The sequence below is a fragment of the Tamandua tetradactyla genome, chromosome 23, assembly GCF_023851605.1.
Source record: "Tamandua tetradactyla isolate mTamTet1 chromosome 23, mTamTet1.pri, whole genome shotgun sequence".
Classification (NCBI taxonomy): domain Eukaryota; kingdom Metazoa; phylum Chordata; class Mammalia; order Pilosa; family Myrmecophagidae; genus Tamandua; species Tamandua tetradactyla.
Genome location: NC_135349.1, coordinates 581,553 through 604,000, shown reverse-complemented (window position 1 = coordinate 604,000; position 22,448 = coordinate 581,553). Strand labels below are relative to the sequence as shown.

The 22,448-nt window shown below is 55.8% G+C and overlaps 2 protein-coding genes and 1 long non-coding RNA gene across 17 annotated transcripts in view; 1 reads left to right on the top strand and 2 right to left on the bottom strand.

Moving 5' to 3' along the window:
- Nucleotides 1-960: 960 nt before the first annotated feature.
- GET4 (guided entry of tail-anchored proteins factor 4) lies at nt 961-16,209 on the bottom strand. Of its 6 annotated transcripts, none has more exons than XM_077140393.1 (9): nt 16,000-16,209; nt 8,670-8,748; nt 8,253-8,334; nt 7,143-7,292; nt 4,743-4,881; nt 3,444-3,584; nt 3,285-3,360; nt 3,093-3,165; nt 961-1,314 (listed from the first exon to the last, which is right to left on the bottom strand). In XM_077140393.1, exons 1-9 carry the CDS (start codon nt 16,155-16,157, stop codon nt 1,226-1,228), a joined length of 987 nt encoding a protein of 328 aa, XP_076996508.1. In that variant the 5' UTR covers nt 16,158-16,209; the 3' UTR covers nt 961-1,225. The 6 variants fall into 6 exon arrangements, with proteins under 6 accessions (XP_076996508.1, XP_076996510.1, XP_076996512.1 ...); XM_077140395.1 differs by lacking the exon at nt 16,000-16,209 and adding an exon at nt 15,510-15,530; XM_077140397.1 differs by lacking the exon at nt 16,000-16,209 and adding an exon at nt 15,287-15,381.
- Nucleotides 15,477-22,164, top strand: LOC143666859 (uncharacterized). Of its 3 annotated transcripts, none has more exons than XR_013167758.1 (3): nt 15,477-15,613; nt 16,927-17,159; nt 17,437-22,164. It is a non-coding gene; the product is annotated as an uncharacterized LOC143666859 (long non-coding RNA). The 3 variants fall into 3 exon arrangements; XR_013167759.1 differs by lacking the exon at nt 15,477-15,613 and adding an exon at nt 16,338-16,733; XR_013167757.1 differs by lacking the exon at nt 15,477-15,613 and adding an exon at nt 16,338-16,683 and having other exon boundaries at nt 17,437-22,163.
- Nucleotides 18,619-22,448, bottom strand: part of SUN1 (Sad1 and UNC84 domain containing 1) — a 48,541-nt gene continuing 44,711 nt past the window's right edge. For all 8 annotated transcript variants that reach the window (XM_077140386.1, XM_077140385.1, XM_077140388.1 and 5 more), the window contains 2 exons: nt 20,798-20,890; nt 18,619-20,436 (listed from right to left, as the gene is read on the bottom strand). In XM_077140386.1, coding sequence (XP_076996501.1) covers nt 20,323-20,436; nt 20,798-20,890 — 207 coding nt within the window. In that variant the 3' untranslated portion in view covers nt 18,619-20,322. The remainder of the gene's footprint in view (nt 20,437-20,797; nt 20,891-22,448) is intronic.

Sequence of the window (22,448 nt, the reverse complement as noted above, 5' to 3'; positions counted from 1 at the left end):
ATACCCCTACTTCTAGAGTCCCCAGCTCTACACCTCCCCGGGTACTGTACCCCCCCCAGCTCTGCAGCCCCTCACATGTGTACCCCCAGCTCTGTATCTCCCGTCAGCACTGCACCCCCAGCTCTGCCACCCACCCAGGGCCAGCCTGCACCCCACCAGCCTGTGGTTCCACACTCGAGACCCAGCCCAGGAGCCCACTCAGAAAGGCCCAGCGCCACAAAGTCCAGTATAAAGTGTTTATTTAAACTCAACAATTAACACAAAACCTTCCTTTAAATTCCATTTTTACAGTAAATAAAATGGTATATTTCCTTCTTCCCGTGCATGATCGCTGTGTATTAATCTACAACTTTTATTTTAACTGTGAAAAAATAAAGTGTTTCCCCTTTTGTAATTATACCGGTGACATCTGGCTGGGTGTCCGTGACAGGATGGGCTGCTCCTTCCTGGACTGGGCATTTGGTTAAAACCTAAAACGTTAGGTCAATGGAACCAATAACCCAATAAGAATAAATATTGCATCATGAAAGAAACGTAAAGTCCCACAGTATCCCTTTTTCAGAAACGACATTTCGAAAGTGGCGACGTGGTGCTTGCGAGCAGCAGCTGCTCCGCGCGGGGCTCCTGTGGGCGCCCGACGGTCAAGGACCAGGTCCCCGGCCGGTGGCCGTGCAGGAGCTAATGGGATGAGCCAGGGGTGCCCCTGCCCACCCGGGGCGGGCTGGCCCTCACTCCCTGGACACTCCATCAAGACAGAACAAGCTCCGCCAGGCCACAGTGCGCTGCCTGTCCCAGAGGGAAGGGAGACGGGCGGAGCCGCCGGCGTTTGCAGGGCGGAGGGTGGGTCCGAGGCCGGGCGCCGGCGGAGGGCTGCACAGCCTCAGTCTCTTGACGGCACAGGCCGCGGCGCCTGCACCCCTGCCCGAAGGAGACCAGAAACAAGGATGGGAAAGGGCGCTGTCACAGCAAGACCTGTGCTTTATTAGGCATCAATCTAGTGAGGGGACACGGGCGAGGGCGCTGGAGGCCAAGGGCACGCTCGCTCTGAAGTCCAGGTCAGCGCAGCGACAGGCAGGCTGGTGGCCCTCGGCCCTTCACATAAATAACGGAGAGCAGACACGGGGGTGCCGCCCGCAGCCGGTGCCGAGCCCCGCAGGCGGGTGTGCTGCGACCCTGCGCCCTGACACTGCTCTGCAGCTCCCGGTGCCCGCGTGGGCATGCAGACTCAGTCGAGCTCGATGGGGCTGCTGTCGCCCGGGCTCTCCTCTTCCTCCTCTTGCTCTGACGAGCCCATGAGGCTGCTCAGAAGGTTCCCTGGAAGGAAAGGCAGGCGGGCCGTCACGCCCTTCCCCAGCGGCCTGCAAGGGCTGGCTTCCGAGGTTCTGGGGGGGCCAAGCCCTTTCCACGCACAGACCAGGCCCAGGAGCCCCACAGCTGAGAACTGCTTAGAGAAGCGGATCTCGCCCGCCACGCGGGGAAGTCCCAGTCCACGCACTTCCCAAAAAACAAATTCACCAAACGGTGCTGCAATAACAGGGTACTCAACAATGAAGTGTGACCCTGCCATTCAGCACACGCATGCACGCCCGCACACCTGCACACCCGCACACCAAGAAATGGGCCTGGCCTGCAAAGGAAAGCCAACAGGGACACGGGGCAGACAGGAAACTCGTCCAAAGGGCCTTTGAAAGTGTTGTGAAAAGATCCTTTCTGACCAAATGAAAAGCTAGAAATCAAGGGCACATTATACTTTTGTTTCCAAGGCAAGTTACCTGCCATCACCAGCACATGCAGGTGCCACCACTAACACTTTCCTCTTCATTTATCGAGTTTTCACCCAGTGACCATCTGCTGGGTGAACACAGAGGGAAGCGAGGGCACGCAGAAAGAAGCAGGCCACTGTTCCGGGCCGTGCAACGCAGTTAGGCAGATAGAAACTCCATCCCTAACGCACATTACCGGTACTTCTGAGAACCAGAAAAGCCAACTTCAGCTCTCTGATGGAAAAATAAATGAGCACCGAGAGGACGCTGTGAGAGAGCGGTGCTCCACACATGGCCGTGTCTTCGCAGACGACGGCGAGCCCAGTTCCCAAGCCTTGGGAGGCCTGAGGCCCGTGGGGATGCAGCCAGGCGGGGTGGTGGGGAGCTGCGGACGGCGGCTGGTGCAGCAACGGGCAGGGGCACCCACCCGGGGAGCCCTGCTCACATCTTCCGCTAAAGATAAATCCCAGGCAAATTAAAGGGACTAAGTAACAAACAACGTGGGAAAACAGTGTCTGAAATAGTCTTGGCATGAGGCAGACCCTCCCTCAGAGGGCACAGGGCCTGTGGTGTGGCTGAAAGCCCTGGGAGGGGCAGTGCTGGCTGAGTGGCCGACACCCACCCAGGCCACTGGCTAAGCCAGGTGGTCCCATGGTGGCCGGCTGGGGGGCTGGGACCACGGGGGGCTGCCCCCTGCCTGGGGGCACCCCACATCTACCAGACTACAAAGGAGTGCAGAGGGATGCACTCAGCACGGCTCTACTGTGCAGAACACGGGAGCTCTGTCTGTCTGCCTGTGTGCACACTGGCACAGGAAGCAGAAGCGTCCAGGAGACCTGCCCAGGGGGGAGAACTTGGGGCAGGGCACAGGCACGTTTTTTGAACTTTGAACTCTGAATGTTTTACCTATACAGAAAATAAAACTTAACACATCTAAAAATATAGATTAAAAAAAAAAGTTAAAAATCAAGGACTCTTCTGGTCCCTGGCCTGGCAGAAGAAAAGCTGATCAAGAGAACTGAACCTGAGTGAATCCAAGGGGCTGGAGAACACCCAGGGGCGGGCGGGGCCTGCTCCTGGGAAGAGGCTGAGAGCCCTCCTCTAGCGGGTGTGGGGGACACCTGGGTGTCGGGCTTGACCACAGAGGACTGTCCTTAATTCCGTGTCCACCAAGGGCGCCCTGGGGTCTGGGGCCAAGCAGGGGGTAGCTTGGGGACTGCCACTAAGAGATGGCAAGAGAGGCCAGGAGGCAGGGAGGCGTGTGGGCACGAGGCCCCTTCAGGCTGTGGAGCTGTGCCCTCCCCTCGGGGGACCCTGCCTGGGACTTACCCAGCAAGCCTCCGTAGGAAGACGTCTGCTTGGGCGGCACCCCGAAGAACAGCTGCCCTATCCTGTCGAGGTACTGGAGGAGGCAAGGGCAGGGCCACTGAACGTGAGGACAGTCCGTGGCTCTCCACCGCCCCCGGCTCCAGCCTGACCGCTCCCCCAGTGAGCGCCGAGCCAAGCCTGTGTCCCACTCACCTCGTTGTACATCGGGTCTCTCCTGAGGGACGGCTGGTATTGCTCACACAGCACGGTGAACACAGCCAGCTTGCCTCTGAAACATCAGAAAGCGGTGAAAGAAACATTCCTAATCGAACACAGGAAGAAATAAAAATAACACACACACACACAATTTACCCCTCTACAGCCAACAGCAGAAACCAGATGAAGTTGAGCAGGGGCTGCACGAAGGGAGGCCCGTTCTCGATGGATGGGTGCTTCTGCGTGTATGTTGTGAACACCACCGACGCGCTGCTTTTGTTTTTCAAGCAGAGAAACCTGGGAAGGAGGAGGCCCTCTGAGCAGAGGCACAGCACTGTGGCTGCTCCAGGACCCGGCCACAGGCCCTGCCACCAGCCCTGCTCACAGCACCACTCACTGCGCAGGGACCCGCTGGGCACCCATGATGTGCAGACAGAGGGCACGGGCTTGGCCACATGCCTCTCCGAGTTCAACAGCCCACACCTGCCGGATTTAGGAAACTAGAATCTCCACATCCCCTGGACACCTGCTTCCACCTGTCTGCCTGCAGGGAGCAGGGGGCCGAGAGGCAGAGGGCGAGGTGGGCAGGTGGGCTTGTGAGCCCTAGCGTGTGCCAGGTGCTGGGACAGGCCCTGCTTGCTGCCCTGTGGCACATGTCCCCGCAGCTGTCCCCTAGATAAGCCCTCCCGAAGACAGAGAGGGTCAATAAAATGGGATTTAGATTCAGTGATTCAGAAGCAGCCCAAGTTGAGCCCAGAAAAGACATCTGAACCATGTGCCATGAAGTCAGAGTTAGTGAGTTATGGGATTTAAACAACTTTTCATTTTCAAAGTCACAGACTCAGCAGCAAAGAACTGAGGTAAAGTACTGCATTCTGCCACCAAGTCCTGCCTGAAGCTCCACGGAACAACTGCTATTCTTACACCCAGACTGTCAAACCAAGCTTTTTTGTTAGGAAGAAATAAACTTGATCATGTGTGAACTTCTTCCATTATAACAGAGAAAAGGCTCAAGTGTGGACCAGCAGAGAGCACAGGAGTGGAGGCAGGCTGGCTTGGGGAGGAAGAGGCTCAGGGCGAGAGGGCTTCTGCCTCAACTCATTCAATGACCAGGGGCTTGGAACACAGATAGGATGAGGGACAGCTGGGACAGAGGGACAGAGGAACGGGATTCATATGAATGAGCAAGCGACGACCCATTTAGGAAAGGAAACGCTCATGTGCTGACAACACCCGCAGACACAGACACCCAGACAGCGTCTGTCTATGAGACATGCTTCCTACAGAAGATGAGTTGCCCTGACAAAATAAAAACAAGCCATCTCAAACATAAAACCCGACAGCGTACTCCTCTGAGTGCTCAACTGAGACCGTCTAAAGGGCTGGAGACCCGGATGGGAGCAGGTGGGCGGTGCCTGTGGCCCCGACTGCCCGAGCGGCCGTGTGGATACCTACTGCAGGACCGCCTGGGCCACGAACATGTCGACCTCGCCGCGGAAGCCCCTGGACGTGGAGTACTCCACCAGCATGTCGGCGCAGCCCTCTCCGTCAGCGGAGTGCAGGAAGTGGTACCGGGACTCACAGTAGTTCTGCTCTACACGGGAGAGGAGAGACTCAGAGACGCGCACGCGCCGTAACGACGCCTCACATGGCGCGGCCCTGCAGCCAGGCCCAACAGGCGCTTCCGGCCCCCCAGAGTCCACTGCGGACCCCTAGCCAACAGCGCTTCTCCATCCAACACAGGAACTGCCAACCTTCTTGTGCTCAAGGCCAGGCACCTAACAGCTAAGAGGGGAAAGGCAGTCGGCAGCGAGGGTCTTGCTCGGGCCACAGAGGGTCACCATGTGAACCTGTAGCCACACCACGTGTCTAAGGGGCAGGCACATGGGCCATGGCACGGGCCTGGAGCCATGGGGGTCTGCAGTGGCACCCCACTTCTCAGGAGAAAGGACAGGGTGGCGGCGGGCATCTGGAGGCAGGACAGCAACTGACAAGCCCCTCAATCCAACAGTGGCAGTGGTGCAAGGGCCTTTCAGAAAAACAGGGAGTGGCCAGTGAGCCTGGCCGGGCCCCTGCTGGAAGGCGGGCAGGGCTGGGCGGCTGCATCAGCTTCCGAGGGAGGAGGCTGCAGGGTGGCTGCTGGCCTCAGCAAGTTCCACTCTTTCCTGGGAGGGGAGCTAGGTGAAGGGACCTCAGCCAGAGCACTCAGAGGGGAATTCCCCTCACCTTCCTGTCTCCAGCCTCCGCATCCTGCCTGGACCTAAGCAATCGTTGCCCCCATATCCCTCTGGGACTGTGACAGGGAAAATGCCAAGCTTTCAGAGGCAATTCGTGAGTCTCCCCCAGCAATGGCCACACGCAAGGCCACTGCCACTCAGGGGGGTGGGCAGCGGCACTAGGTGGCAACCTCCCCTGGGGGTCAGGCTGGAAGGAACCTGCCCCCCACCTGGGACCCCGCTCAGCCCTCTGGGGTGCACTGGCCCTCCTGAGGCTGGGGTTCCTGGGGGCAGTGCTTGTCTGCTGGGTGGATGGGGCAGAAGGGCAGTGCCTGGGGCTGAGGATGTGTACCCACGGGGTCCACACAGCTGCTCCCAGGAGGGCCCAGGAGCGAGCCACACGGCCTTGAGAACATCCTGAGCCCAGACCTCCAGGCCCCAGCGCCTCATGCTGGTGCCCACAAACCTCCATGGAACACTGCCTGTCCTCGGGACCTTCACCTAGCACCTCCCTGCAACGGACCGGCTCCCAGGGGCCAAGGGAGCCCCGAAAAGCTCTGAAATAACCACCTATCTGAGCTGCTTCATAGTGACACAGGCCACACGACTACCTGGGGAAAGAAGTGCTCCAAAAGCCTGACGACAGAACCACGAGCAGACCTGGGGCCACATACACCGGCACCCGTGAGCACACAGTGCCGACTGAATCCCCCACCCACGTCCAGTCGGGAAAGGGGCAGTGCTGGGACGAGGGGGGCCCGGCACATCTCAGTCCTGTTCTGGGCCCAAAGGCAGGCCCTGGGGTAGGCAGGGCAGGCTGCTCCCTTGTGGGCTTGGCAGAAAGGGAGCCGTGGGGAGGCACATGAGGGGGCCTGGAAGATGGCCGGGAGGTCCTCTGTGCACCAGCAACTCAGCCCCATGGCCCTCCCAGCACAGGACAGACCTTCTTATTCTGCCAGATGGGGGCAAAGTCCCCTCACGTTACCACGGTCAACAATGCCAACTGACCAGGGGTCGAGGCAGAGGAGCTGGAGGGTGCACATGTGGTAACCAGGTGCAGAGGGACGCCGGCCCCCCAGGCAGTCCCGAGACCCCCAGAAGCTGCCTGCTTCTACACGCTCACAGGCCCATGGCTCTGTGCAGCCTCGAGGCCCTTGAGCAAAGAAGGGGACTCAACGCTCCTGCTCTCACCAGCTCCCAGGCCCGGCAGACACGAAAGGGCAGACAGCCCTGTGTCCCCACCAGACGGCCCTGTGTGCCCCCACCGGACGGCCCTGTGTGCCCCCACCGGACGGCCCTGTGTGCCCCCACCGGACGGCCCTGTGCCCCCACCAGACGGCCTTGTGTGCCTCCACCGGACAGCCCTGTGTGCCCCCACTGGACGGCCCTGTGCCCCCACCTGACGGCCCTGTGCCCCCACCCGACGGCCTTGTGTGCCCCCACCGGACGGCCCTGTGCCCCCACCAGACGGCCTTGTGTGCCCCCACCGGACGGCACTGTGTGCACCCACCCGACGGCCCTGTGTGCCCCCACCGGACGGCACTGTGTGCCCCCATCTGATGGCCCCATGTGCCCCCACCTGATGGCCCCGTGCGCCCCATCTGACGGCCTCGTGCCCCACCTGACGGCCAGAGCTCACCTTTCCACAGGGTGAGGGCCAGGAGCTGGTGCAGCCGGGGGTGGCCCAGCTTCCCTGACCCCCCGCTGGACCACTTCAGGGCTCGAGACACAAAAGCCACGCGCTCGGGAGAATTGGGATCCATCAAACTAAAGAGTTTTGCCAGGTTTTCTAAAAACAACACAAACACAGACTCTTACCCAAGGAACACGCAAACAGCCCAGTTCTTTGAAAGGTGCATCCGAAACAAAAGAACTGAAAGCAGAGATTTAACTTTGAAGAGTGGCTGGGAAGTGGGCTGCATGCCCCGTGTGCCCCCACGTGTGAGCGCCAGGAATGCTGTCTCCCATCGACTTGTCCAGTGCAGGCCCAGGCCCCGGAGTCGAGGAGGCGGCCAGCGCTCGCCTGCTCCCTGGCGGGCAAAGCCCGGGAAGCACTGGGAAGCCACATATAGGCTGGGGTCAAGAACGTAGTCTCACCCCACTGTCACGGATTTTTCTTTCCTCAAAAGCACATCCTGTACTTGGCTGCTAAAACGTTTGTGCTGTTTCTTCTCTGTGCTCTAAGACAGTCACTGGAAATGAAAAGTCATTCTACGCTGTGTGCATGAGCAGCTCATTTCTCTGCTGATTACCGAGTACTATCCTCTGGCATGGGCGTCTCCTGGTTTGTTTACTCATTCACCCACTGAAGGGTGTTTGGGTCTTTTCCGTTCCTTACCCATCATGAATAAAGCTGCTACAGATAAGACAAGAAGACCACAGCCTCCTCCTCTTCTCCTCCCCTATGGCCCAGGCGAGTGCAGGAGCAGGAGCGGCCCTGCCCGGTTGTTCCCACCGGGCAGCCCATGGAAAGGCCTCCCAGCTGATGCTGACTGCACCGTCAGGCCGACAGCTATGTCTCTGGGACAGAATGGCAGCTCAGCTTGTGGCGGGCGGGGCCCCATCCACCCAAGCGGCACCCAGGCCAGTCAGGGTGCCAGCAGGTCAGGTGCCCTCTGCTGGGGGAGGCCAGAGCCATGCCCACCATCAAGGCACGGTTTGCCCTGCGCTCGGAGCGCCGGCTGTGCTGGGCGGCACCAGAGCTGCAGCTGCAGTCGTGGTGAGCGGAGGGCCCGGGAGGAAGCCTCACCCAAAAGCTCGTCGGCCACGTCGACCTCGGCCTTCTCCAGAGACTCCAAGACCAGCATGGACAAGTCCGCGGCGCTGTTCTGCTGCAAACACAGGCAAAGGGGAGCACCACAGTTAGCAGCAGCTCTAGGCCCAGGGCGGAGGCCTGCAAACAGACTGGAGCCAGGAAGGCTACCTTGAGCCCCATGTCCCTCGGCTGTGCAGCCCACGTGCCTGAGGACCCCCGGCCCACGCAGTGGCGCAGGAACCACCCTGAGGGCCCTGGGCATGGCCCCTGGAGAGCAGCATCTCTGCATCCGGGCTCTGGGCTCTCCCTCCCAGGAAGGCGCAACCCAGACCAGTGTGCCCAAAGCCAGTCCACCCACAGGCCCGCGTAGCCGGGTGCAGAGTGTGGACAGGGGATGGCAGCACTGCATACCTGACCGTGACTGAAGAACAGCAGGGCTCCCGAGTACATGAGCTCACGGGCTTCGGTGGGCTTGCCTTGTGACATGTACCTGCAAGTCAGAGGCAGCGGGTGAGTGGAGGGCAGGTGTGCGGTCACCTCGCAGACCTACCCCAGAGCAAGCACCTCTCCTGATGTCCACCAAGGCAAGCGCGGATCTGGAGGCACCACACAAGCTGAGGTTTTCCAGCGCTTTCACAGAAGCCGGTACTCCTCCACACCTCGAAGCCACTCATGAGGCATGGGTTCCACAGAAGGAACAGGCTCGGCCCCAAGGGCATGGCGAGCTGGAGCGTCCCGCCCGATACCCCAGGCTCCGGGCAGGGCTGTCTCAGGGCCCCACTCAGACCCCAGAGTGCTGGTGCCCCTGTCGCGGTCTGATGCCCAGTGGAGCAGGGCCTGCACTGCACGAGGGCACCTGGCCCACTGATAGGTAAGGATCCCGGCAGCGGCTTTCCTGCCTCCTAACAGGCTGGTGTGCAGGAGGGACCAAGGCCAGGCTGCGAGTGTGGCCTTGCTCTGGGGTGGGACCTGCAGTGTCTGTGCACAAAGCGAGGGGGTCTTGGTCTTAGTGGGGGTCGCAAGAAGTCTGAACACACCCACCTCCTCTCCTGCTAGCCCCCCTTAACTGGGATCACCCGGGACCCTGTGCCCTCAAGTCCTCCCCTTGATGTCAGGTTCCACTGTCACTTCCCATGGCGCATGGAGGAGACTGTCTGGGCGAAGTGGGTGGTTCCCATCGGCTGGTGTCACCTCTGCATCCTGAACTCCAGAGGAAAGGTGGTTTCAAAACCAAGCAGCACAGGAGCAGCTTCACAGGTAACTAAGCAGCACAGGAACAGCTCCACAGGTAACTAAGCAGCACAGGACCGGTCCACAGGTAACTAAGCAGCACAGGACCGGTCCACAGGTAACTAAGTAGCACAGGACCAGCTCCACTGGTAACTAAGCAGCACAGGACCAGCTCCACTGGTAACTCAGCAGCACAGGACCAGCTCCACAGGTAACTAAGTAGCTCAGGACCAGCTCCACTGGTAACTAAGCAGCACAGGACCAGGTTCACTGGTAACTAAGCAGCACAGGAACAGCTCCACAGGTAACTAAGCAGCACAGGACCGGTCCACAGGTAACTAAGCAGCACAGGACCGGTCCACAGGTAACTAAGTAGCACAGGACCAGCTCCACTGGTAACTAAGCAGCACAGGACCAGGTCCACTGGTAACTCAGCAGCACAGGACCAGCTCCACAGGTAACTAAGTAGCTCAGGACCAGCTCCACTGGTAACTAAGCAGCACAGGACCAGGTCCACTGGTAACTCAGCAGCACAGGAGCAGGTCCATGGGTAACTCAGCAGCACAGAACCAGGTCCACTGGTAACTCAGCAGCACAGGACCAGCTCCACTGGTAACTAAGCACCACAGGACCAGGTTCACTGGTAACTAAGCAGCACAGGACCAGGTTCACTGGTAACTAAGCAGCACAGGACCAGCTCCACTGGTAAGTAAGCAGCACAGGACCAGCTTCACTGGTAACTCAGCAGCACAGGACCAGCTCCACTGGTAACTAAGCACCACAGGACCAGGTTCACTGGTAACTAAGCAGCACAGGACCAGGTTCACTGGTAACTAAGCAGCACAGGACCAGCTCCACTGGTAAGTAAGCAGCACAGGACCAGCTTCACTGGTAACTCAGCAGCACAGGACTAGCTCTATAGGTAACTCAGAACGTAAAGAATGAGGATGGAAGGGTCTGTCTGTGATGAACAAGATGCTTAGGGGAGCAGAGGCTGGACTGAGCTACCTCAGGTAGCAAAGGACCCTGCTGGAAGGAGAGAAGGAGGCAGAAGGAAATCCGGGGGCATCCCAGGCTGGGCAGCTCTCAAGGGTACCTGAAAGGGAGGCCACAGGTTCCAGGGTGGGCTCTGTGGCTTGGGTGGGCCCAGAGAGCTTTATGTCATACATTTATCTCAGTGACTGTGAGAAAAACACATAACCAGCCAATCAAGTCGGTGCCTCCCAGCCAAAATTCCCTTGGATAAAGCCACATTTAAAACAAATCAAATTAATGAAAACTATTAAGAGACAGTAGAAGTGATAGGGAAAGAGGAAAGCTGGGGTGGGGGCTCCGCAACAGCTAGGGTCTGGGAATGTGCTGGGCCACAGTGAAGGTCTCCTCCTCCCAAAGGCACCGAGTCTGACTCTGCCAGCCCCCCAACCCCCGCGCTTGGCCAGCACCCCGAGAGCTTTGTCCCCAAGGGGACCCCGTGGGGCTGCACACTGGGGAAGGGGCAAGGTGAAACCTACACGCCAAGAAGAGCACCTGTCAGCCCGCAGGTCCATCAGCACCGCCAGGGACTGGCAGCGCATACTCGCGCAGGGAATCAGACACCCACACTCATGGCACGCTCACACCCAGAGACTGGGAGATCCACACTCGTGGCACGCTCACACCCGCGTGGAGACTCACACCCCCGCAGGGACTCTTACACCCACACTCGTGGCAGGCTCACACCTGCGCAGAGACTCACATCCGCATGCACACACACACGCGTGATACCTGCACCTCTGGCTGTGGCCGCCCCCACGCCCATTTAACACCATGACAGAGCATCTACGCTGTGGCCAGTCCCCCACCTGTCTCGTCATTCCAAAAGTCGGCATATGTTTACGCCAAGGGGCTTCCGGCCTCGCGTGACCAGGGAGTTTGGATAAAAGTGTTCAAAGTTCATGCTGCCACATGTTTGTATGGACATATGAAGAACCATCAGTATTTCTCTATGGCAACCACACCAACTTGTTTCTGCTTATGAGAAACACCACAAAGAGATCTAGAATCTTCCATTTTGAGGTACAGCAAGAGATGGCCTCTTAGAAAACCAAAAGAAGGGAGACAGGGCCCTGAGTTCCTTGGCTTGGGGAGCCTGCTCTCCAACGGCACACTTGCAGAGCATGGCACCCCATGCCCCTCAGCCCTGCTCAGGCAGCCCCCGTGCCCCCACGAGGTGGGGGGAGACCCCGACTGCACTCTCTGCACACCTCCAGCCTTGCCTTCTACAGTTTAGTGGGGAACTGCCATGGCCGGGTCAAGGAACTTGGTAAGTGACAAAATAGCAAAAGGCAACTCTGGAAAATGAATGTACTTCTTTTTCAAATAAAGATCTTGGGAGCTGGGGGGGATTTTCCTTTTGAGTGACTAAGTAGGGCTCGGAAGCCCACTAAGGCCGAGGGAACTACCTGAGCCCGGGTGGTGGCGGGGGGGGGGGGGGGGGGGGGGGAGAAAGCCGGCCGAGTGCTGCCCCTCACCCCACAGCGCCGACCCGCTGGGTTCCCGACACTGACACTTTCCTACACTGCACACAGACACCCTCACCCTTTATACAAGGAAACCAGGGTTCGTGTGTCCACAGGCAAAGGGCATTCTGTGTGGGGGTGCCGGGGCCACCTGCTAGAAGTGGCAGCAGCAGCTTCATCTACAGAGCAAGGTGTCTGTGCGACTATTCTAGCTCATTTTTCTATTATTTGACTTTAGGAAAAAAACAACAACACAAAAACAGAAGTTTTGATACTAGTGATGAAAAACAGGGTGGGTGTCAACGGAGGGAACCCCGTGAGACGCCCACCGCGGGAGCCCAACAGTGGGAGTCTCAGACATGAAGGGGAAATACTGAAGATCTATTGAGGAGTGTGCTGAAAGGCTAGGGAAATCAAAGTGCATGCTGAAGTGTGAGTGGATGGGTGGTGAGCGCAGGCGCACGCACAAGACTGCCCAGGGAGCCCGGGCCTGCCGCGTCCACTTCTGAACCTGAAGGCCGAAGAGGACTCACTTGGCTTCAGAAAGACCTCTCCAGACAGCAAGGCCTGAGCCGACACGGCACAGGTGCCTCAATTCCAAAAGCTCCTTTAAGGAAAACGTCTTTTAGGCCCTAGGTTGCAGTGTGCAGACAACACATATTATTTTAAGTTTTTCTTTTGCAAAATTTCTTATATTTATTAAGAGGCAAAATAAGTTGTGAGCCACAATGAAGAATCAACAGTTAAAGTAAGTTACTGAAATAATAAATGGGCAGGAAGACCCCATTTTGGAAAGTTTAAGCTCCACGCGGCGGGGAAGGGCCCAGAGATGCCATCGATCTGGAAGCCCCAGGAGCTCGGGGAGCTACCGCGGAGGTGCCGACAGGCCCAGCGGGCTCCAGCGGGCAAGCGCACACCGACGCACAGAAGGCTGCCTCTTGGACATGGGTTCCCAGCCACATAAAAAGTAAAAGCCGATCTGCAAACCAGCCAACACAGGCCCTCTGAGGTGAAGACGTGGCACGCTGGGGCCTCTGGAGCTCTCTGGCCATTGCTGACGTGGTCACCAACGCCGCAGAGGCTCACGGGCCCATGAGGCAGCCCAGCAGCCGGGAACAGGGGCTCGCCTTCATCCTGCGGCCGGCAGCACGGTCTCTGAGACAGACTCTCAGCTCTCCAACCTGACCAGGTGAACTGTGACCCTCCCAACCTCTCGCAGCACAATCACACCCAACAAGCAATCTGCTGGGCCGCCCAATTCTTTCTCTTCCATGATAAGCTGCTGGGGGATACAGTGTAAGTAAACTGGAATAGCAGAAGTTATTGAATTTATTCAGCGAGCAAACAGAAGAACAAACTGTGGTGTGTCCATAAAGTGAAAACTGTTTACAGATAAAAATGACCTAAGGTTACGTATGTGGATGAATCTCAGAACAATTTCATTGACTGAATGTAAGACGTCAGACAAAAGAATACATATTGTATGATTCCATTTACATAAAGTTCTAGAAAACGCAAATTTACCACGTGACAGAAAGCCCGTCTGGCTGCCTGGATGGGGGGTGGTAACAGATATTCTCAGTTTATGGACCGTGGTGAGGGCTTCATGGGCCTATAAATGTCAAAACTCATTAAACCGTGTATCTATGTCAATACTTGAAAGTAAATATATATAAAAAGACAAAAAGTAACATAATATGGTAAACTTGAGGTTTCCAGCAGTGTTCTAAATTTGGGGTGGGAATCTTGGAACTGGGAACAGGGAATTCCATCTTGGAGGAAAGGGATGACTCCACATGGTTCCCGTTGTCTCCTGATGGCTCCAGTGAGGCAGTGACTGCCCGAGCTCAGTTGACAGCGTCACCAAACCAGGCCACATGATGCTGTTAGCTTCCCACCTCTCGGAAGAGGTGCCCGAGTAATCCCAAATTACCAGTGAGGAAATGGGGGCCCCAGGATGCGACACAACTCATCCCAGGCCACAGAACAGACTACAGAAAAGCAGCGGAGTTTGCGCCCAGGTTCGCCCACCTCCAGGGCCGTTTCCTGCATAAAGCCACATCACCCTGGGTTCGTGGGAACTCCGGGTGGACCCTCCTAACCTCAAATCCAGGTCTCAGGTGGAGGGACTGGCCGTTTAAAAATACAACCCATGGTGAAATCCCGAAGACAGCCATCACTAGAGGATGATTCAAAGCAAGGAATAATCTGCTTGTTTTTCTGAAGATCCACTTTTGCTAGGGCCAGGATTTATGCACAGATCCCGAGAATAGCAATGGCGAGCCTCGAGCCCTACGAGACAACCACGACATGCAGAGGCGCAGTTCCTGGTGGGTACTGGATGCCTGCCTGCATCTGCGGCTGATTCCCGAGAACAGCCCCGTCTGTGGGCTGCCCCGACCCGGACACTGGTGGAAGTGGTCCATGTTCGGTGACAGGCTCAACTGGCATGAGGGACCTATAAAGGCCTGTCACTATGAACATCAAGCGCCGACGGCTTGTCTCCTGCAGAGGTTAAACTAAGTGGATTTCAATGGAAGGGAGAGACAAATCTCTTTACAAACACAACAGCCAGACTTTAGAAAGGCATTTGGCAACACAATAATAAGATGAAATACACGTAGCTTGACGGATTTGTGTTTTCAGTGTCAGGATTAATAAATACAAAATTCTGGAAACAAGGTTTCCCCGCAGATGGCTGAGTCCCAGGGCAGAGGCTAACAGCCTGCTGTGGACCTAGAGCCAGGAATCCAAGGGCCATGTCCCGGAGCAGCCCAGTCCCCAGCCCCGCTGCGCAGGGGCATCTGTAAGTCACCGGGAAAACCTCGGCTGTGAAGTCACCAGGGCCTGACCGCAGACCTGCTAAACCAGCTCGGGCTGGAGAAGAGCTGGTGCCCACCCTCCATTCTTCTTTCCTAGCACTGATGAGTGTCTGTGGAAAGGGCATCATGTCCGTCACCTGACCGGTCTGGGGACTGGTAAGTCCAGAACCTTCACTGAGATCAAGTCCCCCACGCCACCATGGGAGCCGAGTGACCGCCCAGCGCCACAATCTGGGAAACGTCTGGGGCAGACAGACTGGACTTGGCACAGCCCAGTGACCCGTGACCCAAGCGGAAAGAAGATCCGAAGTACTCAGAACCCTGCTTCAACTTACCGCCTAAAGGGAAGTTCAACCCCAGGTGAAACTGTAAAAGCCGCGGCCCACGGCCCTTACCCGGACCGACCAAACCCTTACTCTTCCGTGGTCACCGGAAAACTAGGGTACTTCACGGCGCAGAGTAAATCTTCTAAAAATACCTAAAACCATTCCCAGGAACGGTTCCGCGGCCCGCACCCTCGAGGACAAAAGGTCGCTTGCACGCCTGGAGCTCGGGGGGCAGCTGCACGCCGCAGCCCCGTGACCGCGCACGCGAGGCCGCGCTGCCCACCGGTCACCGCCCCGCCCCGCGCTCGGCCGCCCCAACGCGGCCCCTGCGCTCCTCCCGGTGCCGTCTCCGCGTTCCGCGGGCTCCGCACGCACATCTTCCACCCGGGCCGGGCCGCGCCGCGGGGACGGCCGGCTCAGGTCTCACAAGCATGGGCTTTAGAGAAGAGCCGGTTTGATTTCGGCGCCGTGACCACGAGGTGCGCAGGGGCAGGAAGGCCGAGAGAAAAGCACGGAAGACCCGCAGGCGCGGGCGGGAGAGGCTCGGCGCGCTGCGATCGCGGACCCCGCCGCTGCCGCGCCAGCGTCCGGGGGCTGCGGGGGGCCGGGTCAGGAGGCCAGGGCGGGCGGCCGACCCCGACCCCGAGCCCTGCTCCTCAGCTCGGAACCCCTCGAGCCGGCTGGAGGCCCGGCGAGACCCCCAGCCGGGACCCCGCGGGCCACTCACTCCGCCTGGGCTCCGGGACGGGCAGCGGCGCGGGCCAATGGGGGCGCGGGCCGAGCGGGGCGCGGCCAATGGGAGGCGCGCGGGGGCGGGCCGCAGTCTCGGGCGACGAGGCGGAAAGGCGGGCGGCGGCCCGGCTACCTGAAGAAGAGGGTCCGGTACATCTGGTGGGCCTCGTAGTAGTCGCCCTTCTCGACGCTGGCGCGCAGCTTGCCCTCCACCCGCTGTACCCCGCCGCGGTTGCGGGCGCCGTTCCGGGCGTTCTCCTGCTCGGCCATCGCCGCCGCCGCCGCCGCCATGGCCCGGCTCGAGCAAGCGCGGAGCTGTCGCGGGCGCTCGGCGGCGCCTCCCGGCTTCCGTCCCGCGGGGCCGGCGCTACGGTGGCTCGCGAGGCGGCCCACGTGACCGCGGGCGGCGGCGGCCCCCGCGGCCTGGGCTGAGCGGGCGGGGCGCTCACGTCACAATCGCGGCCGCGCGTGGCTACCGGGCGGCGGGAGCTGGGCTGGATCCCAGGCCCCTCGTGCCCTCCAGGCGCGCGCCCGCGACCCCGGACCGGCTCCCGCGCGTCTGGACGGCAGTGCAGGGTTTGGGGCGCTGAGAAGAGAAGACCCGAACTTTGCAAGTGAAACCGCGTCATCAATACGAGGTCGCAGGCCGGACTAGGAAAGAAGTGGGGCTCAGCCTCAGCGGGGGCCGCGCCTGGCTTGCCGGCGCCCTTGGAGGGCAGCAGGCCGGGCCCTGCGGAGCGGCCGCGCGCCTTTGGGTGTGCCAGCTCCATGGAGAGTGACGCGGACGGGCGCAGCCGCGCCGCGGGACCCATCTAAGGCGAGCACGCCGCGACCTGAAGGCGCCTGCTCCCACGGCCACCCTTCAGAGTAGGGCACAGCTTCGTGCTTAAAAAGGAAGCCGGGAAGAGCAGCGTGCGGGGCTCCCCTTTGCAGGGGCCGCTTGCCTGTCTGCCGAGCCCCCGCTGGAGCCCCTCTCTGCCCTCACCGAACCCCCGGCCTGCGCCTCTCCCCTAAAACGGATTCTCCTCTGTGCCTCTTCCCCCCACCTCTCTTCTTTCAGGGTTGGCCAGACTTACTGACAAAGCGGCCTCATTGGGGACCGATTGCCTCCCCTCCCGTGCGGGTCTCAGCCGCGAGACTCAGTCCGAGAGCTGCGACCACAGCCCCGCAGAGCCCGCCGGAGTCACCCCAAGACACTTTCGCCAAGTAAACGCCAGACATCCGAGTGCCAGCTACGTGCTACCTAGTATTCCAAGAGCTTACATCGACTTATTTGACAACTCTAGAGAGGAGGTATTAGTTTTTCCACTTCCCAGCTGAGGAAATGGAGGCACAGGGGAAGATTTTGACACCAAGTGAAGGGTGGACCTTGGAGGAAACCCAGGCCTCAGACTTGCAGCCTGGCCCTCTCCTCTGGCTTCTCTAGTCCTGCTGTCTCCAGGAGGACGCTTGGCTTACCCTGCATCCTCCGCCCGCAGCTCCCTCCCCACTCCATCCTTGTCTGTCTCCTGTTACCTGCCTGTCCCTTAAGTATTGGTGCACTCTGCTCTCTTGTCCTGCTTCCTGACAGCTGGGCCTCCCCTGGGCACACCCACCTGCACATCCTGCTCGAGTCTCAGGGAGAACACACTAATTATGCAAGACGTCAGGCGTCCCTTCTTCTTCCCAGTTGACCGGTGAGAAAATTGAGGCTCAAACAAATAGCACACTCTGAGTAAGTGAGCTGGGTTTTAAGCCCAGATCTGTCTCCAGAACTTTAAGTATGGGTTTGCCCCTCAGACCTGGAACAAGCTGCATGACCTGGAACAAGTTACTTCCCTTTTCTGAGCCTCGATTCCCTCAAATGATATACTACAGGTATAGAACTTCTGGGACACGGTGCCAAGGTCAGCTAACCATGGCCTGTGAGCCACATCTGGCCTCCTGGTTTGAATGGACCACGAGCAAAAACTGGCTTTAACATCATTAAATGGTTGGAAGTAGATCAAAAGATTATTTTGTGATGTGAAAACTGTATGAATTTCAATTTCCAGGTTCCTAACTAGTTTTCCTGGTACTCCCTGCCGTTCATTTACCCTTTTGCCCGAGTGGCTCTAACAGAGACTTCCGTCCCACAAAATGGGACAGAGTAGCTGTCCTACCAACAGGAATCCGCCGAGCCAGCAGTCAGTCTGAGTCAGTGGGGCGCCCCGTACCATTCTGAGCTCATCTCACCCCCGCTTTGCCTGACATCCCGAGCAGGGATGGCATCTCCCATGCATGGGGTTTCTGGAAGTGAGAACCTTTTGCATTATGGTTATTTCGTGTTTATTAGATTCAAACCATGGGAAATTGCTAGTATCCCCCAAAAACAACACTTGGTGTGCTTTAACTGGAGAGCTCCCCTGCTGAATATGGCTCTGAATGCAGACTGTTACTCTTTGAGGATCTAAGATGTGTGACCCATGGTAGATGCTCAGAAAATTGTAGAATGACAGCATATGGGCAAACCTCAGTGCAGATCTGCCCAGCTGCCTGTTTCTGTAAATAAAGCCTACTGGAACACAGCTACACCCATCAATGGAGGTACTGCTGGCAGCTGCTTTTGTGCTACATCACAGTCAAACATTTGCAATGGCCCTTATATGGCCTGCAAAACCAAAAATATTTACTATGTGGCAATGTATATGCAATTTATTTATACAAACGTCGTTAATGAAGATTTGTTTGTCCTTCTTCCCCCACCCATGCGGGCAGAAATGAAACAAACTGAGAAAAGAAATACAATTTATTATTCGTTTGAAATATCACATGCACTTTTAAAAATTAAAACTCTTTATTTAAACATCTCAATAGCATCTTATCAATTTGGTGGCAGCAAAAGAAACACTACCAAAGACAAATATTTTGAAAAGCATTTACAAAAATACATTGCACAAAGTCCTATCTGGCATCTTTAAAAATAAATACTCAAAATATTTCCACCCCAACTCCCCAGTTTAGCTTTGTGTAGGAAAACTTGATTTATGCACCTAACCTGCAACACATGAAACACCTGTACATGCTGTGTGCAGCCGAGCTGCACAGGCTTTAGTTCCAGTTCTCTCTGAGAAGATGAAAAGAAATGCTATTTGTTGATGTAGTTTTTTATATATTTGAGGACTGTTGTGCAATATACATAAATCTCTTCAGAAAACCTGTCAGCACCATCGTTTTATCTTTTTCTGAAAATACAACCTTTATGGTACACCAAAAATGGTCTCAACCCAAAACTTAAATAATTTTAAGGTAAAACATCTGTAGCACTTTAAGTGCCTTGCAGATACCTCATTTATAAAATCTGTTCTGTAAAATAATCTAAATGTTAAATATTAATCATAGCCAAAACGAGTCAAAAGAATCACATGAGAATGGCCAGCAGTCTGAAGCCTGAAAAAAATGCTGCTGTGAGAAAAACTATAATCGTGAAATGTGATGGGTTCCTTGAGTTTGCCACACTAGACAAAACTTTTTGATAACTATCAGAGGAATAAAAACACAGAGCCTCTGGAAAATTCAGAGCACATTAGTGTTCTCTTTGTAGTAAAATTCAGATCTCCTGGAAAAAGTCCTGAAGATTGAGTTCCTTAGTTCTGTTGTACTCTGAATAAAATGCCACGGCCACCCCCGCTGGACAAGCATGGCGGAGACCTGAGAAGGCAGCGAGGGTCAGGTCAGGGTCTGGTTGTGTCGGAGCTGGACCACTGCCTGCTGAGTCCAACGCCCCCAGCCTAGAGAAAAGGAAACTCTCCCGACTCCTGAATATGTGCACCGAGTCCTTACTCTGAAAATTTTTCTCAGAAGAACAAACTAAGCACAAAAAGGAATTTTAATGATTTCTCTACCTAATGACTTAAATAACTACTGGTGCTGAATAAAGGGAAAAATCCCAATCTGAAGGAAAGGAGTTTAAAACTCTGAAATCTGGTGATACTGTTTTTCCCTGAAAGAAATGTGTGTTGGATATAACATATGAAATATACCTGCCCCCGCCAAGTCCTTTAAAAGGTTCAGTGAAAAGGTTAAATATCAAAGCTTCAAAAAGACTTCAAACCTTTTAACTTCATTTACTTTGTTCTGGAAGAGGTTAAGAAAAATACAAATATAAACAGCTTTATGTCCAAAAACAAATCCCCAAACAAAGCTGAGCATCTCTGATAACCATACATTCAAACGAAATTCCGCAGAGATCACCTCTCACCACGGGAGGAACCAAAGCAGCAGCCATGCTTCCCCAGCAAACATTCAAATGTAAAGCCGCCGCAGGAGCAAGCAGGAGTGCCAGGCGCCTCGCCCGTCTCCTGCTGCAGCCCAAGAACAGTTACGCAGAGGGGACCTAACCTTGCCCCTGCTGTCGTTATTCCCCCTTCCACAAAGGGTCCAGTGTTTCAGGCTGTCCCGGTATATACAAACATGTACAGCAGCAGTGACGGCGTCTTTATTTGACGGGTTCTCCATGAACGCGGAACCGATAGAGACATGTGTATTCAGGATGGCCCCAGTTAGAAGAAATCCGAAGCTCCACTATTTGGAAAGCTTTTTCAGGTCTTTTCTGAAATCAAGGGGGGGGGGGGGGAGAAAAATCACACTTATTTCTTGTTAATAACCCCAAACCAATCACTTTCCTAACTATGCTTTAGCAGCCGACTTAGAGAAGTTTCAAGCCGAGCTAAGCTGTCACAGGACACGAGGCTCAGGTAGAATTCGAGGACTCATTATCAGTCATAGACTTATTGTTGCAATACACATTATGTGCAGTGAAAATGTGTACTAAAAAGACTCATTAAAGACAAAAAGAGCTAAAAGCTCAGATTAATTTTCAAGAGACAGCAGTTCATTGGTGTAGGCTGGGTCCTGCGACAGGGGAGGTGGGGGCCCGCGAGCCAGCAGCTGGGGTCCCCGTGTGGGCTCACCAGCACAGGGAACATCTGGAGGGACTCCCCATCCTGGTCGTACATAAATTGTCCCAGAAGCAGCCCTTCTTCTTGATACTCGTTTTCTAACCCCTGAAACCAAGACCAAAAAGTCATGAAATAATGGGAAGGTAACCTATGCAAAATAGGAACGTTTCCCTTCAACATTGGGGGAATTACTTAGCCACTAACGGGGCAGCAATTTCTTCTCTGAGTGGCTGTTCCATGCCAGCCATGTTTCGGAATGCTCTCCAGATTACAACTAAGGACGGCGCCACTTTTCCTCCCAGCTACCCTGGGCAGGAGGCATTACCGCTCCTGCGGAACAGGCGAGGAGAGCAGGTTGCATTCACCCCACGTGTGCAGCAGGGCCACCATGCTGGACCGCCCGTCACTCTGAGGCTGGCTTCACACTCACACCTGTGCAAGGTGAATGAGCCGGCAGAGCCGAATCCCACTTCACACCTACACAGGTCCCACAGTGGAAGAGCTAAACATACCCATGCAAATCAAATTACTAGAAAAACAAAACATATGGTAGGAAATACAGGCAAGTATCTGAATATCTGCTGCATGGTGTGAGGAAAGGTGCTAGGAAGACACCCCAGGTTATTGGTGTGTGTGTGTGTGTGTGTGAGACTAAACACAAACTGAAGGTGACAGTGAGGGGCAGATCTGTAACAAAGGGACACATGACCAATATTAGATAGAAAAAGCTCAAACATGCATAAGGAAACTAAGATCCCAAAAGTTATATGGAACCTATAAAAAAAAAAAACCTATGTGTGTGAAATGAAATGCATAAGAATGCAGATTAAATTCTGACACTAGTTTTCACCTATGGAACCAGCAGGAACTGAGAGCGAGGGCTCAACCCTCGGACAGGGAACTAGGAAATAAACCACAGTCCTCATGCTGCTGGCAGGGATGTGATGCTACATGGTACAGAGTGGGCCTTAAAAATGCTCCCTCCGCCCCGAAGCAGTACCTCCACTGTGCCACTTCTGAGTATCTAGCCTTAAGGAAATAACTGAAGATGGGAAGATGTTACACTCACATTGAAAAACGGGGACTTTAAATATCCAACCACAGGAGAAATGGTAAGGCAAAGGCTCAGCTGTACAGTGGTATTTTGTGCAGTCATTTAAAGATGTGTATAAAGAGTTTAATTGCCATGGAAAAATGGTTATGGTAAAAATTTGTTTCTTAAAGTGCGAAAATGATAGGAACATAACTGTCATGACTGTATTTTTAAGGGGGAAAACAAATGACCAAAAAACCCCACACAATATTCATTGAGGCTCTCTGTGGGTGGTGGGATTATGGGGTTCTTTTTCTAATATCTTTATTCTTTTTTTGTCAATTCTACAAAAGAGTAAAGAAACTTGACTTTTTCTGTTTTGACGCAGTTTCTTCAACAGCACAGTTGCCAGGTCATCCTTCAGGGCCGCAAGCTCAGAGGAATGGAGATGCACGCTCACAGCATGCGTCTCGTGCCCTGCCTTGCACCCCATCTGCGTGGGCAGGGTCAGCACCTGGCTGCTGGGTCACCTTCTCTGGGTCAAGCATTAGACCCCCTCCCAGACAGCTCACCTTTTCATGCAGACTATTAAAGGAGATGGGAGGGCAGAGGACAACCATAAATCTGAAA

Bases quoted from the DNA above. Each gene is read 5' to 3' on its own strand.
- GET4 (XM_077140393.1), bottom strand. From the start codon at position 16,157: ATGGCGGCGGCGGCGGCGGCGATGGCCGAGCAGGAGAACGCCCGGAAC. The intron at 3,585-4,742 runs GTAGGTATCCAC...CCTCCTTCCCAG, and splicing joins GTGGCCCAGGCGGTCCTGCA to GTTTCTCTGCTTGAAAAACA. The intron at 3,166-3,284 runs GTGAGTGGGACA...TGCCTCCTCCAG, and splicing joins GAGACCCGATGTACAACGAG to TACCTCGACAGGATAGGGCA.